At 42.0% G+C, this 17,514-nt stretch overlaps 1 protein-coding gene across 1 annotated transcript; it reads left to right on the forward strand.

Moving 5' to 3' along the window:
• Positions 1–340: 340 nt before the first annotated feature.
• On the forward strand, positions 341–17,273 carry mmp15a (matrix metallopeptidase 15a). The gene is made up of 10 exons (XM_050072637.1): positions 341–1,096; positions 2,932–3,080; positions 4,361–4,483; positions 4,576–4,898; positions 5,667–5,828; positions 10,019–10,437; positions 10,692–10,830; positions 12,653–12,803; positions 13,185–13,300; positions 15,988–17,273. The coding sequence occupies exons 1-10, from the start codon at positions 968–970 to the stop codon at positions 16,467–16,469; spliced, it is 2,193 nt and encodes a 730-aa protein (XP_049928594.1). The 5' UTR covers positions 341–967; the 3' UTR covers positions 16,470–17,273.
• Positions 17,274–17,514: the final 241 nt, after the last annotated feature.

Genomic DNA, 17,514 nt, shown 5'->3' on the forward strand with positions numbered 1-17,514 from the left:
GCAATATGACAGTTGTGTTGTCTTGTATAATGTATGCCAACTATTAAATGTAAGTACAAGCTTTAACACAAAGTTAGTGTTGCCTGAGTTCATGTGTAGCATTTAAAAAGCACCGGTGAGGATGCTGGATCAAATTAAATGCTTTCACACATTAAAAGAAACGTGCTTCTTAATCCATAAACAGCAGCAGCTCCTGTGTGACTGTAGTGTCCTATATGACCAGCAGGTGGCGCACTGACCCTGTGCTGCAGGTCTGCTGTGTGAGGAGGGAGGAGGGCCCTCTCTTCTCATGAAATCATTAGAAATATTTTATAGACAGCTGTTTGATGGTGCTCTCAAATATGCACACAACGAGTTTCCCTTCAGATTAAACCGGAGTTAATGTCGGAGAGGTTTGTTGGGGACACACAGCGCAGGTGAAATTTAAAACCCTGGTACTTGGTTGTCTGAAGATTTTTAGTCCTGCGCAACTTTACGCAGCAAGTTCAGAAACTTTTTCATTTAAGAAGAGACATTTTTGTGTGCTTAATAGTGAGCCGTGTTTGCACTAAGTGGAAGGAGACTTTTTGCAGGACTTCTTCTTTGTAGCTCCCTGCTGCTGATCAGCCATTGTGGACGTCGGAAGGGGGCAAGGTCTAGTTTATATGCCCGCTGGCTACAGTGTGAGCTGCATGCATGAAAGGAGCTGCTGTATGAGCCATGAGGCTGCTGGGCCGGGACATATCGGACTGCCTGCAACCGGGATTGGATTAATACCATCTTGATTCAAGTGGGGGGGGTTTTCCGACGGTTTGTAAATGCACCTTTATTTGCGCAACACAGTTGGTGGCATGTTGCAATTCCAAAAATGAGCAGATAGCTGACTTTGTTGCGGAGCTCAGAAGAGAATAAGACCGACAGCACTTTGTCCTGTATCCCTGCCGGCCGGAGGAAAGTTGTTTGGCTGTTTTCTGTCACCGCATCTTCCATGAAGATGATGAAGATGGCATCCAAACAACCGTGGACTCAGATCATTATCACATTATCGTCCTTATTGTCCCTGATCCTGTGCAGCACGGCCACAGATGTCCCAGAGGAAGAAGGCGTCAATGCTGAGGTACAGTAACATCTGTGGGTCAGGGGACCTCATTTTACATGTGGAAAGTCACAGTATTCAATTTTTGTTATTTGTTAATAGTTTATGAAATAACAGTTATCATAATAAGTGTCTTAAAGGAAATCCTGTTTGCAGCTTGTAGAAATTTAGCTCTCCATAAAAAGGTTATAAGTTCAAATCTTCATGTTTGTTTTGGTAAAATGTCAAAGCATCAGGTGTGCTGTTGAACTGCAGGGATGTCACCTGACCTTTTGACCTTGTGCCACAAGTGTGTGTGTTGTGTTACAAGGTAGAGTTCATTTTAAGGTTAAAAATAATCCAGTAATATTGACTCTTGTTATTGAATCATATCGTGACGATCATATCCTGTTAAATTCAACAGAATCCACATGAAAGCATTAAGCATTTATTAGCAGACTTTGTAATGAGAATATTAACTGTTTATAACACTATAACATATTCGTACATTTAAAAGGACAGTGTAAGTGTTTTTAATGTATTTGTCGAATGTTACTTGTCTTATGAAACTTCCATAAACAGATAATGACAGTTCTGAAGAAAGCTAGTAAGTGGACTTTGAGTTCATGATGCCCTCATGAATTTTTAACATGTTTTTGAACACTGTTAATATTTGTGTATGTGTAAGCAGTTAATTACTGCTTTAAAACACATTGTAATGATTGGTTTATGTGGATATCATAAAATTTAATTGGAAACTGTGCTATCAAATATTCACTATGTGTTTATACATCAGTTACAGATGGATGGAAGTTAAAGTTGTTGATGAATGCATTAATAAATATGTGAAAGTGTCTTTATATTTGTTTACAGTGGCAGTATAGTTTGTTATTTAGTGTCCATACCCTGATTATAGATGCCTAATAGGGAGGCTACCATCAGTGAGCAACCTGTTTATAAAGAAGTAAAGAAAAAAGATTTTGATTTATATGTGTAAAAAGCCTGTGTTGTGGTTTATATAGACATCAGAATATCATATATATATGATTTCAGGTATGACTTACAGAGGTTTTGCTTCTCTTCTTTCATGTTCCCCAGGCACTCATGTGAAAAAGCTCACTAATGTTGGGACTTGTCATGCTATGCAGAAATTTTTCTAAGGATTTTCTCTGTCTGAGTGTGTGTTCTGCCCCTGAGTGTGTGCATGCATGATGTCTTTGTGTGTTTCATGTGTGTGTTTTGCCCCTGGCCTGTGTTCATCCTGTAAAGGCATGAAGGTATGAGTCCCATGATCCAGCTGTGTGAGAGGGCCTGTGGAGTTGTTTTTTTTATCTCTGCTGCCGAGGCTTCTAAAAGGGTAGAACTCCAAACTTGACAGAGGTTCCCCCCCCCCAGGAGCCTTCGTGCTGTTTGCCCGGCTACGTGGCTCTACACGCTCAATTTCACTGTCAGCAAACATGAAACAAAGAGGGGAAATTCAGCTCTGTCAGCATTCTACCATCATTTGAAGTACACACATGCAGAGTTTTTTGTTTGTTTTGTGTGCTAAAGTAGTGACATGCAGTTAAATTAATGTCCTTTAGTTTTCCTGTTTCCAGTTCTTCCTCTGTTTGCCTCTCCTCATCTTGGCTGTCAGTGAGGAGAGGGCGCAGGAATGAGAGAGCAGGAATGTCGTAATGTTAATGGAAGCCATCTGGTTTCTATCTCTACTTTCTCTTTTCTTTTAACTCCTCGGATGCTCTCTTCAGTCATTAGACAGTGGATTAGCGTTACAGTTGTAGCTGTCATACACATGAACACCATGCATCAGAAACGGACACAAGTGTTCAGCAACTTTTACCAAGACTGATTCAGCAAAACTGACGTTCTCCTCACAGGCATGGCTTCGTAAGTTTGGCTACCTGTCACAGGCAAGCAGTCAGATGTCCACCATGCAGTCGGCTCAGATCCTGTCCAAAGCAATCAGCGACATGCAGCGCTTCTATGGCCTCGAGGTGACCGGAGAGATGGATCCTGCTACTGTTGTGTAAGCTCCACATTGTTCTGTATCAGTGCTTCTAACCTTACAGGATGTTTGTCTCAATAACATGTGACATAACTTACCATTTCTGTGCAGTGACCACAAAGTGAACCCAGTGATCTTGCGGGATGTAGGAATTTATGTGGCATTTATTTGCATTTTTAAAAAATTAAGTTTCTCATTATTTATGTTTTGTATGGTATAGATGGAACGATACATGGCCACAGATTTCAGTTTGTCATCTGAGATCTCTGTGCAACAAACCTAAACTCAGCAACCAAGCATCCTGAAGCAATTTGTTTAAGAGCACTGGCTTTTCCCCATCACATCATAACATTGTCACATTAATGTGTCCGCATCACCAGGGGCTGCTGAAACACTGCCAGCTTGACTTTTTATGCCCATAAGGTTCGGGTTAAAGTTTAATTTTGCTTATATCACACTGTGATTAATGAGGCTAGTCAGTCTATTGTGTCATATCCTCACATTCAGCTGTGACCTTGAGTCCCTTTATTAGACCTTTGTTCTCAGTGTACAGTGACTGTGAGCTTTATGGAAAAATAACAAGGTCTTTAAGGAAGAGTTTGACAGTTTGGGAAATACGCCTTCTTGCTGAGATTGATACCACTGCCATGTCTATAGGCTAACTATAAAGCTAACAGCAGAAGCAGGTTAGCTTAGCCTTGCATAAAGATAGGAGAAGCAGCTAGCTTAGCTCAGTGCAAAGGTAACAATATCAACAAACACATCACTAATTAACATGTAATATCTTGTTTGTTTATTCCACACAAAAACTGAAGCATAAAAAAGACGCATTTGCAGATTTTGTTACCTTAGGACTGAGCGAGGCTAGCTGTTTCCTCTTGTTTCCAGTTTTTGTGCTAAGCTAAGCTAACCGGCTACTGGCTGTAGCTTCATATTTGCAGTAGCCTACAGTTATTTCATGAATCTTCTCATCTAACTCTTGACAGAAATTGAATAACTGTATTAAAATGTCAAACTATTCCTTCAACATGACAAATGGATTTTCGTCTTGTGGTTTTGGCCTTTTCACATCTTCAGTTTTCAGAGATGTTGCACTAAAGTCCTGGCTGAAAAAATCCTTTCAGCTTTGTGAGGAGTCTGGAAAAGAGATTAGGAATTACCATTCATAAAAGCCAAAGCATACAGTATAAAGGCTGAGCTGATGGCCTTGAGAAAACAGTCATTATATTACCTGTGCAAGCTGCATTTTGTAGTACTTTTTTCGTAATGTAGTTTGTGTGTGTGTGTGTGTGTGTGTGTAGGGCCATGCGTCGGCCTCGCTGCGGCCTTCCAGACAGAAAAGCGGATGAGTTGGATGAAGGAGCAAGGAAGAAACGCTACGCTCTCACTGGACAGCACTGGGGCAAAGATCACATCACTTACAGGTTTATAGCACTGAGATGTACAAGTAAGACAACAACAGAGCAGAATGTTTAAAATACCAACTCTAACATGCTTTTTCTTTTTTATATTCCAGTATAATGAACCAACACATCCCCTCTTCGCTGGGCGAAGAGCAGACATACAATGCTATCCGTAAGGCCTTTGACACGTGGCGACGGGTCACGCCGCTCACCTTTGAGGAGTTACCTGCTGAAAACAACATCAGCACCAACAGCAGCCAGGCAGAGCTCGCTGACATCCTGTTGTTGTTTGCCTCTGGTTTCCACGGTGACATGTCATTGTTTGATGGCGAGGGAGGGTCACTGGCTCACGCCTACTATCCTGGACCAGGGATAGGTGGGGATACACACTTTGATGCTGATGAGCCTTGGACACTGGACAACCAAAACCCTGAAGGTTAGTGAGTTGATTCTTCTTCTTCTTCTTCTTCTTCTTCTTCTTCTTCTTCTTCCTCTTGTGGGAAATGAACCTGTGATTTTCTTGTAATGAGATAGTTTCTCTAATCATTCGCTGCAATCATCCGTAGTCCTCCCTTTCCTGGTCAACTGGGCTGCAGTCTGAAAGGTTCACTGGGTATATGTTGATGACAAAAAATAAGATTTCTTTGTCAGCTTGCTGTGATGCCGTACAAATAAAATCTAGTCAGCTGATTAGCTTGTTAAATAATGTATTAGCCTAATTTAATTTAAATGTATTCCTCATGTCGTGATTTGCAAAATGGTGAAACAGCTCTTCTTGTTTGATTCAGAAACGTTCCTCGTTGTACAACAAAGTGCCTCTTTGATTCATCTATGATATTTACTGTATGTTCTGTTTAATCTAGTGAGTATCAGTGGGTGGTCTTGTGTGATCACTTGTAATGTTTGTCTGAGTTTAGGGACTAGTTTTTCAAAAGAACTTTGTCTTGATGAGAAGTACCAGCCACTGTTGCTGATCATTGCACAGAAGCCACAGTTGAAAGAGTCTTGGTTTTCAATCAGCACCACCTCTGGTTTGCTGCAATAGATGGGTGACTGCGTTTTTCAGCATGTCGAACACAGCACAACTCTGTTTGCAGTGTGCTTTTTTTCCAATTGACATGTATTTTTAATAGAAATCACAACGCTTGACAAATATATATATATATATGTGTACATGCTAAAAGTGTCACTGTCTGTCTTGCAGGTATAGACCTCTTCCTGGTTGCAGTCCATGAGCTTGGTCATGCTTTGGGTATGGAGCACTCAGATAACCCCAGTGCCATAATGGCGCCTTTCTACCAGTGGATTCACACACACAATTTCACGCTACATGAGGACGACATCAAAGGAATACAGTACATATATGGTAAGAAGCACACCCTTGTAATGATACACCTATTGACATCACTGTGTTTATTTATGTTTTCAACAATATTTATTTAAAGGGGACCTATTGTGCTCATTTTCCGGTTCATACTCGGCTTTTGGGTTTCTACCAGAACATGTTGACATACTTAAATGGTCATACAGTCTGTGCTGGAACACCTGTATTCAACCTCTGTCTGAGACGCTTTAGTGCCTGTCTCTTTAAGACCTGCTCCAGATAAAGCCTGGTCTGCTCTGATTGGTCAGTGTTTCTTGTGCATTTCAGAGTCTCTGTCGGAAATTACCATTACAGAGAATAGACATATAACATATGATAGCAGGAATATGATCCTACAGTGATCATTGGGAGCCAAGATTACACATTTCCATGACGTTAGCGTGTAGCTACATGTAGCAGTGTATGGTATGTAATGTACACGCTTGCAGTAGCGTGCCTGGAGCAGATGACCATAAAAAAAAAATCTGTTGCAAGCTGACGTCAGCTTGTCTCAGAATTAGAATAAAACCTGGGAAACAGAGTATTCAGAATGGGCTGAAGCCTGAAGTTTGAGCTCACATGGATCACTTTTACATATGTTTACCTCATTATTTGAAACTTTGACCACATTTGATATGAACATTAAACACTATAAACACTGTATATGTAAACAGAAAATAAGGAAAACCATGATATGTCCCGACCATGACATATCTAAAATGTATCCACAACTAAAACGCTATCACCCTTGTCAACAAAACTGGATTTTTATCATCTTCCAGCCCTTGCAGGGACACTCAGAACAAAACTGTGAATGTTTTTGATGTTTTGACTGCAGTCTCAGACTGCTGTGGCTCTGAAATCACTGTGAGGTTGAAGTGCAGACGGTCAGCTGTAATTTGAGGTTTTATCGCACTCGTATCACATCTGGACACTCGTCAAAAGAAGACAAGAAGCCTTGCAAAGAAGCTTTGTGCGCACACACACACACACACAGAGACACACACACACACACACACACACAGCCAAACCTCGCTCCAAACAGCATATCATGCATGCCGTTATGATGTTCTCAGGCTTTCCCTGCATGAATGGATGGCATTGTTATTTACTGACAGATGACATCTTTGTGTTTGTGCGCGTGCATGTGTGTGTGTGTGTGTGTGTGTGTGTGTGTGTGTGTGTGTGCGTGTATTTGCATGTTGGCTAGAGAAAGTGTGTGTATTAGTGTGTACTGCATGTACAATATGTGTTGGTGTGCTTCTGCTGCAGCCCTGTTATAAGAGCTGTAATTACAGGCCCAAACACTCATTTGTCTCCTCTTAAACTGCCGACATAGATTCATAACAGACATTGTTTACACTGAATGACTGATTTATCATTTCTGCAGACAAAAATAAGTATTTTCCGCAAGGTTCATGTTCTTTCTTTTGTTTGTTTTGTCCTGGTGTCTGGTATCACATAACAGATAAAAAATCTGATTCAGTTTGGGAATGCTGTCTATGGTTTTAGTTTGCCCTGAAAACCCCCAGTCTTTCCATACCCACACAATTCTGGCCTATTGATACGCCTACACTGAACATTTTCACCAGAGTAAACTAGAGCTTTGGCAAACTGGATCCTGCTGCTGTAAATACTATAAGGTAAATGTTTGCCTGAAATTATACAGTAGTCACTTTATCACACAGATCTGAAGGACTGTGCTAGAGAAAGGCTCTGACTGCATCTGAAAAAAGGATCTGAAGGGTTTAAATAGAGACTTACACAGCATAAACTTTGTTGCTCGGAATAAACATTTGGGTTCCTTTGTAGAGGCTTTTATGTGAGAGACCGGTAGCTTTGCCTCCCAGGTCAGTTTTTCCTCACCAGCTACTCATCTGTTGACTTAAAGCTTAACTATTTCGGTGAGAGACTTCGAGTCTTATAAGTGTTACCAAATACTTACTTACTATACACCAATACTGCTGTAACCAGGGCTGCACAATATATTGTTTTTTTATTGTCATCGTGATGTCAACACATCGTGAAAGACTGGGATATTGCACTTCGAATATACCAGTAACAACATCTTAAATTACATTCTGTCTGTATGTGCTGTTTTGTCTGATATGCGCCGTGCTGTTAACTTTCACGCCAATCAGAAAGAGCCCCTGCCATTAGGCAACGTCTCATTGGACAGAATCTACACACATGTGAATGAGGTTTATCAGACTAGTGCTGCCTTACTACAGGAGGAAAGTGTGGCAAGATGGGTGCAAACAAAAGTGTGAATGCCTAAATAAATACCCCGTCCTCCATCTGGCAATATTTTGGATACAGGAGAGACGACGTGGCACAAGCACAGGTACTGTGTATGCCTGGGCAAACTTTATGATCTGTTTATTCATTGCAAGTCGTATTGTTTTTGTGATATTCAACAATGTTATCACATATTTTCCTCATATTGCGCAGCCCTAGGTGTAAGTCTGTGTGTAGCATGAAGCATCTAACATAAGGGAAGGTTTAAAATGATTTATAGATATAGTTAAATCTTATTCCCTCATTTACTTTAAAGCTGCACTAATCAATGTCTTTATATCAACAATGGATAAAATAACATTGCCAACTCGGATATCACCCCAGCTCTTTGCAGCATTTTAGCCTCTTTCAGCACGTTGTTTTGATTTTACAGCCTGCAGCTTTTTTCTTTTGGTTCATTCTCATCGGTGTCTTTTTTGGCCATAACAGGCAGCTGTTTTCAGCTCACATGCTTTAACAATCCACCGTACACTACCTGCCCAGCACCAAGCAGCCAAAGCCAACCTTTTGCTAATATGTTTGCCAAAAATACTTTATAAGGTAATGATATGTTGATGTTGTGTTTACAGCTTGCTCTGCTGCTCCCAATGGCCAAAAAAGTTAAGATAGGACAGTATTTTTGTAACATAAACAGAACTGCCTGTGTCCATGAAGGTGGTTTCCTTCATGGACACAATTCCACTCTGGGCAGCTGGTAAGAGTTGTTTTTTGTCCTGTGATGAAAGTAGCCAACTAATAGGTCTTTCATCAGGCAGTGAGCTTTCCATGGCTCTAAAACACAGTATACTGTATACTAAGGGAGAGTCCATTATGTGTAAGAGGAAAATAAGACACAGAATCAAACAAAGATTTGAGAACACACATAAGACACTGAACTCAATTGAAAAAAAAAAAATAATGATGTGCTGCACATTGGTTTTGGTTTCTGTGACAACAATATCATGACACCAACATTAGCCAAGTAGCTAACGAGATGCTACATTAACAGAGGCTTCTAGCCCACAAAGAGAATGGTGATAAAAAGCACAACACTCACCAGCAACATCCAGTGTCTGCAAACCGATCTGCTCCCAAAACATGAGCTTTTCTGTCTTCGTAGTGACAGTAGACAGTAGCCTAGCTGAAGCAGCAGTGATGTCACCGGCGTCAAGTGATTTTCAACTTCAAGCGCTCAGAGTGGCCGCACAATAAAGGCGCTCTGAAAAAAGTGGGTGCAGCACTTTTTCTCTAGGCAGCTGTATACACTCATTCCTTACTGGGAATATTTGAAAAAAGACGCCAGTGCTGAGAAAAAACGCTATGTGTAACATAATTTACAGACTGTTGTATTGCCTTTAATGCTGCGTTAAAACGCTGGAAAAAGAGACTTGTTTACATCCAGTGTCAGTCGACTGTACTGCAGGTTAAAATGCTGCAAATACTGAATTTCTCCACATACTGATAGCTGAGTCACATCAACCCTCATATATTCCAAGCAGTATTTTTGGCTCAGTGTAACATAATACGTCTTCAAGCCCATCAGCTGTCCGTACTCATTACATAACTGGCTGTATCTGTGTGTTTTCTTCTCTTAGCAACCAGCAAGGTTGAATTTTCCAAAGAGCAGCAGCACAGTTGCAGTCAGTCAAGTGGCCTTATGGTCGCTGCACATAACGGAAAATTAGGTTTTCCTTGTGTGAGGGAGAGATAGAGAGGACACAAGGGAAAGGGAGGAGAGTCTAAAAGAAATGATTGATGTCTCATGCCACACAGACGGGCTGGAAGAATTTATTTCATTTCAGATGGAAGTTGTTTTTGCATTTTCCATAAAAATACGAGAGGAAAAACAAACCATCTAAACTGTGGAAGTTTCTCGTTCTCGTTCTGAGCCCAGGCTCTCCATCTTTCATTCTCAGGTCCCCCTCTCCCCACTAATGCTCCACCCACTTCTCCTCCTGCCCCTGACGACGAGCCCCATGATGACTCCCCCATCTCCCCACCCGAAGATGAACCCACCTCTTCTCCCACCGACCCCCCACCTGAATCACCCGACCCGACCGGCAGCAGCCCACGACCCCCAGCCCAGCCAGAGACAAGCCCCACGCCTACCTCACCTCCTGTCCTCCCCACTACCACCACCACTACCACCGTCTCCCAGCCTGAGCCAGAACCTGTCACCCCGCACGTTAGAAAGGATGCCCCCCCTCCTCCCCCACCTACTCGGCCCCCTGCTCCTCCCCGACCCCCAAAGGTGCCAGGCAACCAGCCCCCCAATATCTGTGATGGGGACTTTGACACGGTGACCATGCTGAGGGGGGAGATGTTTGTTTTCAAGGTGAGACGTAAAGAACTATTGATCATATTTGTGCATTGTACAATTAAATGGGTTGCTTCAGATCAGACAGCAATAATTTTCCACATGCTGTTGGTGTTTTTACAACCCCTGACCTCCATAAAAGGACATGTATAAATCTGTGAACTAACACGACCCCGCTTAGAGTCCAAACAACATTCAGGTCATGCAAGGGGAACTGAATAATAAATAATCTTGATGAAAGATAAACATCATTATTTTACTTCCCTGTGCAGGGCCGCTGGTTCTGGCGTGTGAGAAGGAACCGTGTCTTAGATAACTACCCCATGCCGATATCTGTCTTCTGGATCGGCCTGCCTAGCGACATCGACGCAGCCTACGAGCGCCACGATGGCAAGTTTGTCTTCTTTAAAGGTATGCCAAAGCTGTTTATTACCAATAAAAGCTGTCACTTCGATAACACAGCAGCCACATGCTTAGCAGACTGTGTTGTGTTACGTCAAACCCTTCTTGGAAGATCACACAGAGGTTTATTTTATGGTTTAGTGCCTTGCTTAAGGGCACAGCAAGCGGCTGGTTAGTTTCCGCAGTTTTTCTCAGCTATTTTCCCCCCCGAGCAAAGCTGAAGCCAGCGTGGAGCTGTTAGAGTGTGTTCCATAAATATAAAATTGGGAGTGAAACACAAATCTGCGCTTTGATTTGAACCAGTCAGACTGAAAGGAAACAGCGCGAACTCAGCAATTTCTTTTCCTCACACAATGTGATTTATGAGGATATGGTAATAATTCAACACAGCTATAACTCGCAGTATCTGGCACATTCACGCACGGAAATATAACACTGGAAGTTATGTGAACAGGAAAATAATGATTCACTGTTTAAACATTGTGACAATATGGCGGCAGGTGGAGACTATTGAGCCTGTGTGTCTTTGCATGTGTGTGTAACTGCATCACAGAGTTCGTGTGTGTATTAGTGTGTGTCGCTGAGCTCATTGGCTGTCTTGAATGAGGCCTGTGCATCGTGGCGGCTGTTGCTTGCCCAGTATGACACTCTCGCCCCAGCTGAGCTCCAATAGGCCTCATGAGAGAGGTGGAGGATTGCATCAGCCTTCTCTGCAGTGCACTGCTCCAGATGTGAACAGCTGCAGAGCTTTCAATTTTACAGTAAGTTTTTGTCATGCATTTTCAGGATTGTCTGAGAGTTTGATCAGTTTGTTTTTTACTCTCAGTTAAAGGTCTAGTGTGTAGGTTTTTGGGGTATCTATTGGAAAAAATCGTATATGATATCCAGAACTATGTTTTTATTTGTTTATAATCACCTGAAACTAAGAATTCTTGTGTTTTTAATACCATAGAATGAGCTACGGGGTGAGTCCTCCTCCATGGAGTCCATGATGTTGTTTTACAGTAACCCAGAATAGACAAACCAAGCAGTGGCTTGTGTTTTCGCATCTGCCACCATAGTTCTCCTACACACTTTGCAAATGGGAGAAGTTTCAGTTCTGCAACATCACTGCTGAATGCCACTAAATCCTACAAACTAGACCTTTAAAGGGTTTGAGTTTTTTCATATCTGAATGGTGCATGGAAGGATAGAGGATGCTGCATGGATTGTAAAGCTCCTTGAGGCAAATTTGAGATTGTAGACTATATAAAGAAAACTGACCTGACTCAATTTACACTCATTAACATCTGTTGTCTTTTCTGGTCATGTTCTTGAGAGGTTGAAAAGCTCCACAAGTTGATTTTGAGGAACACATTTTCTGCATCAAAACCTGCAGAAATGTTGCCCAAATGGATCCAAAATACTGTACTAGACATAACATCATAACAAAACGTTTAAAACAGCATTTCAAAGTAAGTGTGCACCAATTAGTAGAAGCCCCTGTGCACAAACTTTGCTGTTAAAGTTCAGTACAGTATGTTGCAATTCAGCAGTGCCCTGGCAGTGGAGGTGGAAAGTGGTTGAAAAGTGTGTCCAAAGGTTAAGGTTAGAGGAGAAATTGGCTCTCACATGAGGGAACCTTGGAAAATAAGTGTTATGCCTACCATTTCTACCTTGCCTGTCCCTTCTACTTTTCTTCTGGAGTGAGTAAACCCCATGGCATATGCCACATGTTCTGGCCATCGCTTTTTCTCCCTGCTTTTCTTCTCTCCCTCATTATCTCTCTCACATTCTCCTCTCTCTTAGCCAGATATAAACTGTTACAAAACTATGCTTTTGCCCCCTGCAGATGATAGATACTGGGTGTTCAGGGAGGCTGACGTGCTGCCAGGATACCCGCAACCCTTACATGAGTACGGACGAGGAGTTCCTGCACACAAGATTGACACAGCGATCTGGTGGGAGCCCAATGGATACACATACTTCTTCAGTGGGGACAGGTACAGTATCAGATAGACACAGATACATGCAACAAGATTTTAGCACATTCATTCTGACTTTCTCTTTGCAGAGTAGGCATGAGCTGTTCCTGTTGTTGCGGTGCAGCCAAAAACTCATGTAAATACATGTTAAAATGAAGAACGGTACACAGAAGGGACCTGCTTTCTCTGGAGCTGCACCCACTGATCAAACCGCTTGTGTCTTGATTTAACACAACCCTCTTCTCCCCTCTTCTGTTCTGGACAGACATTCACATTTATGGGGCTGGCCTCACCTCTGTGGTCCAGCCAAAAATAATATTACCATCCATATCTAAAACAGACATTGTATTTTGTGTGAATCTCTACGTGCCTTAATACATATTTATTGTCTGTGTGCAGATACTGGCGATACAATGAGGAGACCCGGTCTACAGATCGCGACTTCCCCAAGCCAAACAGCAGATGGGGCAACATCCCTAACTCACCTAAGGGAGCCTTCCTCAGCGATGATGGCGGTAAATAATGACTTTCAATAAAGCAAATTTATTTGGAGGAAGGGAGCAGCTTCTGTGCTATGAGAGTCACAGCAGACACCAAAAGCTGCACATACAGTGTTGAAAGCAGGGGAACAGCATGAGTGAGGTGAGGTGGAGGGAGAGAAAGTATGAAAGGTTAGAGGGGTGAAATTGGGTGTGTAGAGGACAGAGAGGGAAAAAATTACATTTGAGACCAGTTAGGCTGGAGCAAGTAGAGCAGAGAGAAGGGTGAGGGGATGAGAGGGAATGAAAGGAGGAATGAGAGCTCTGGTTTTGAGGGTTGGCCTGTCCTTCCTTTGGAAATTAGATTTGTGGCAGAGCTGCTCTAAATGCACTCTGTAACAGTCAGATCTCATCTCCACCCAAACTGCTCTTATGTCTCTGCACAAGCCTGGTTTGCACTACAGAGCTACATTTACACCCAGAAATTGTATGTAGTTTTTTATTTATTTATTTTTTTGCATAGAATTGCCAAATCTTAATGCATGTATGCAACACATATTAACACATTTTATATATAGTCTAGTGTTATACTTATCAGAATCGGCCCTGGCTCTGCAGAAGCCCATGTGGTGCAAAAATGTGGGGGGATGTTGGGGGAGTGCAAATGCTAAACTGGTCCCTGAAGAAACATTCCTGAGTCTGCTTTTTGTTTGCACAAACACTGAACTTAGATTTACCTTGTCGAGAGAAATGGCGAAGTAAATGAGACAGCCTTTACAAATGAAGTGAGGTCTGAAGTCTGTCACTTTTATGGGCTCGGTTTCAAACTTTGCTTCCATTAATATCTGCATCGATCCTTGAATTTTATTTTCCTCAAACAAAGTTAATCAAAGTGACTGATGTATGGCTGGGCACTCTATTAATACTATATTGATATTGTGATAGGAGACTAGATATCGTCTTAGATTTTGGATATCATCAAGTGCTGTCTTTTCCTGGTTTTAAAGGCTGCATTGCAGTAAAAGTGATGTCATTTTCTGAACTTACCAGATTGTTCTAGCTGTTCTATTATTTGCACTTACCCACTTAGTCATTATGTCCACATTACTGATCATTGATTATCAAAAATCTCATTTTGTTACTATATAAATATGTATGTTTTGTGAAAGCACCAAAAGTCAACCCTACATTTTCATGGCAATACAGTCTTTGCTGTGTTTAGGCATTTAATCAAACATTACTTCTCCAAACAGTTTGACATCTGGGGAAATACACTGTTTGACTTTCTTGCAGAGAGTTAAATGAGAAGATTGATATCACTCTCATGTCTGTGCAGTAAATACAAAGCTACAGCCAGGAGACAATTAGCTTAGCTTAGCTTAGCTTAGCTTAGCTTAGCTTAGCTTAGCTTAGCATACAGACTGGAAACAGATAGAGGTGTAATGATACAGCGAACTGGATCGATATATTGATTAAATTATCCAATGATCTAATATTGATGCAAAGTGAAAACACTGATCATACTGTTATCTTTAAAGGTCCAGTGTGTAGGATTTAGTGGCATCTAGCAGTGAGGTTGCAGAACTAAAACTTGCCAAGTGTGCAGGAGAACAACAGCGGCTGACGCGAATACACAAATGGACTCTAGAGCAATTGCTTGGTTTGTCTGTTCTTGCCTACTGTAGAATAAGGTGGCAGCCTCTGTGGAAGAGGACCCAAAGTCACTGGTGAACCCATGTCCACCGAAGCAGGTTTTTTCTGAGGTCAGCGTATTTATGCAATGCAACATGTTTACATCCGGGGATATTCCGTATCACTGCGGACACAACTAAAGCGTCACGGCTGAAAAAAGCTGCGCCTCCAAAGTGTTCTCAAATGCTCCCAGCTGGGCATTTCCTGAGGAGCGCCTGGCATTTTCAGCTGGGAAAAAAAGTCTTTGGCGGACACAGCCCATGAGTAATGAAAGCACGATTTTCATATTCTTTTGCCAATAGATGCCTTTAAATTTGACACACTGGACCTTATTATGCACCTTTATTTTGAAATTCCTATAGCACATCTGTGTCACCATTTCTGTTCAAGCACACCTCCTCTCTAAACATTAATACAGCTGCTAGCGGCATATTGCCAGGCAGACAATGGCAAGCAGCTAAGAAAAAGAAAATGAGGATTACTGATATCCTTTCATATCAATCGCAGAGCCCTAAATTGAATCAAAATCGCATCGTGGCAGACTTTGGGATCAGCAAATATCAAATTGTTGTCCAAAGAATCGAAAGAATCACCTTTATGAAACTTGTGATTTACACCCCTAGAACAAGGGTGTAGCCATTCTTTGTCCAAACATGTCATCTAAATCTCAGTGGAAAAGTGTATACGTGCAATTCCCAAAAAGTTGAAATACAACCAGAACAGGATCAAAAGCAAAAAAAAAAGATTTTTACTCACATTAGAAATAATTAAATAAAGCCTTTGGGCTGGTACAGGCAACTTCTGCCGCTACACTCACATGGCATAGTTCTCTCACTGATATCTGTCCTGTAGTCCCGCCCCTATTTAATTATTATTGTCACTCCCCACCTCCTGCTGCTCCGAGCTTGTGGACAATGACAAGGTCAGAGATTAGACCCCAAATATCAACACTGTACATAAATATATTCACATACAAATCCATTGCATATGAGTTGGCTGACTTAAATATCTTTTATTTTCCTCTCATGCAGCTTACACCTATTTCTACAAAGGCACCAATTACTGGAGGTTTGACAACCGCAAGACAGAAGCAGAGAAAGGCTACCCTCGCTCCATCCTGAGGGACTTCATGGGCTGTATGGAAGCCCGTCACCCAAAGCCTGACACAGACACTGAGCAGGGACCAAGAGAGAAACCAATCAACCCTTCAGACCGAGGCAAAGATGAGCACAAAGAGCCGGACAGGGGACGGGACAAAGACACGAATGCAGAGGAAGACCAAACCTCTAAGCCCGATGGCACGGAGGAGGAGGAGGAGGACAAAGAGGTGAATGTGGTCGTGACGGTGGCCGACAATGAATCAAAGGTCATGACCCTGGTGATGGTGATTGTTCCTCTGGTCCTCATCCTGTGCATCCTCATCCTAATCTACGCCATCCTCAGGACTCTACAGAACAAAGAGCCACCAAGGGCCTTGGTGCACTGCAAACGTTCGTTGCAGGACTGGGTGTGAGGCACAGAATTAGAAGAGATAGAGCGGGTATTCGTCATTTGTCTGGGACAATTGTTGGTGTCGAAATTTGTACTTATGGTGCAGCGGGAAGAAGCTTTGACACAGTACTAAAGTCTAAGAAAGCTGAGGATGAGTCACCGTTTTGGGCCCCGTTCATTGTGAGGACTTTTATTGCTCATGTGAAATAATGCAAAAGTGGTAAAGACTGTGCCTGTGGAGCTACAGCGTACTTTCCCCTCTACTGGCCTTGAAGTTTTTCTCCTGTGCCTCCCTTTGTGCCTTCTAAATGTCTGGAAAAATACCTCTGTTTCTTACACTAATCACATTTATTCCATCATAGCGTTAAAAGAAGACCCCTGTTCCTTAACATAATCACCTTTATACTATCACAGCATTTAAAAAATGATGTGTCAGCATCTACACGTGTCCTGGAAAAGACACGACACACTAGGAATGTCCATTTCTATCCATTCTAATTGTACAGAGGGGGGACCGATGATTTATTTGTAAATGCAGACAAAGTCGATAATGCACATACATTTATATAGAAGCAGACACACTGTACATAAACACAAACATGAGTGCTTGTAGCTATAGAAACAACTTAAACAAATACACGCATTAATATGAACAAGTCTATTATGCTTGACTACGGTGCTTCAACCAACCTTGACGTTTTTCTATGTTTAGAACTGATAATTTGCACTTTTGATTCTGTTTATTGTCGTCTTTGTTTTTGCTGAGGTTGCTTCGCTGCAAATATTGTGTGTGTGTTAGTGCTTATGAAACACACACACACACACAGAGCAGCAGCAAAAGAAGTTCATCCTCCGACCAGTGCAGGAATGTCTGACAGCTGTGTGCGTCCATGACCGCTCGTCTCCCACTGAGCCCATTATGTCTGCCCTACACACACACACACACACACACACACACATGCACCGTCACATGATCTCCAAAAAAAAATCCCTAACTGCACTCAATCTGTGCATGCATGTCCACATATGCACACACACACACACACACACACACACACATCAATGCA

This window comes from Epinephelus moara, chromosome 20, assembly GCF_006386435.1.
Source record: "Epinephelus moara isolate mb chromosome 20, YSFRI_EMoa_1.0, whole genome shotgun sequence".
Lineage (NCBI taxonomy): Eukaryota > Metazoa > Chordata > Actinopteri > Perciformes > Serranidae > Epinephelus > Epinephelus moara.

Bases quoted from the DNA above. Each gene is read 5' to 3' on its own strand.
- mmp15a (XM_050072637.1), top strand. From the start codon at position 968: ATGAAGATGATGAAGATGGCATCCAAACAACCGTGGACTCAGATCATT. The intron at 4,484-4,575 runs GTTTATAGCACT...TTTATATTCCAG, and splicing joins AAAGATCACATCACTTACAG to TATAATGAACCAACACATCC. The intron at 4,899-5,666 runs GTTAGTGAGTTG...TCTGTCTTGCAG, and splicing joins GGACAACCAAAACCCTGAAG to GTATAGACCTCTTCCTGGTT.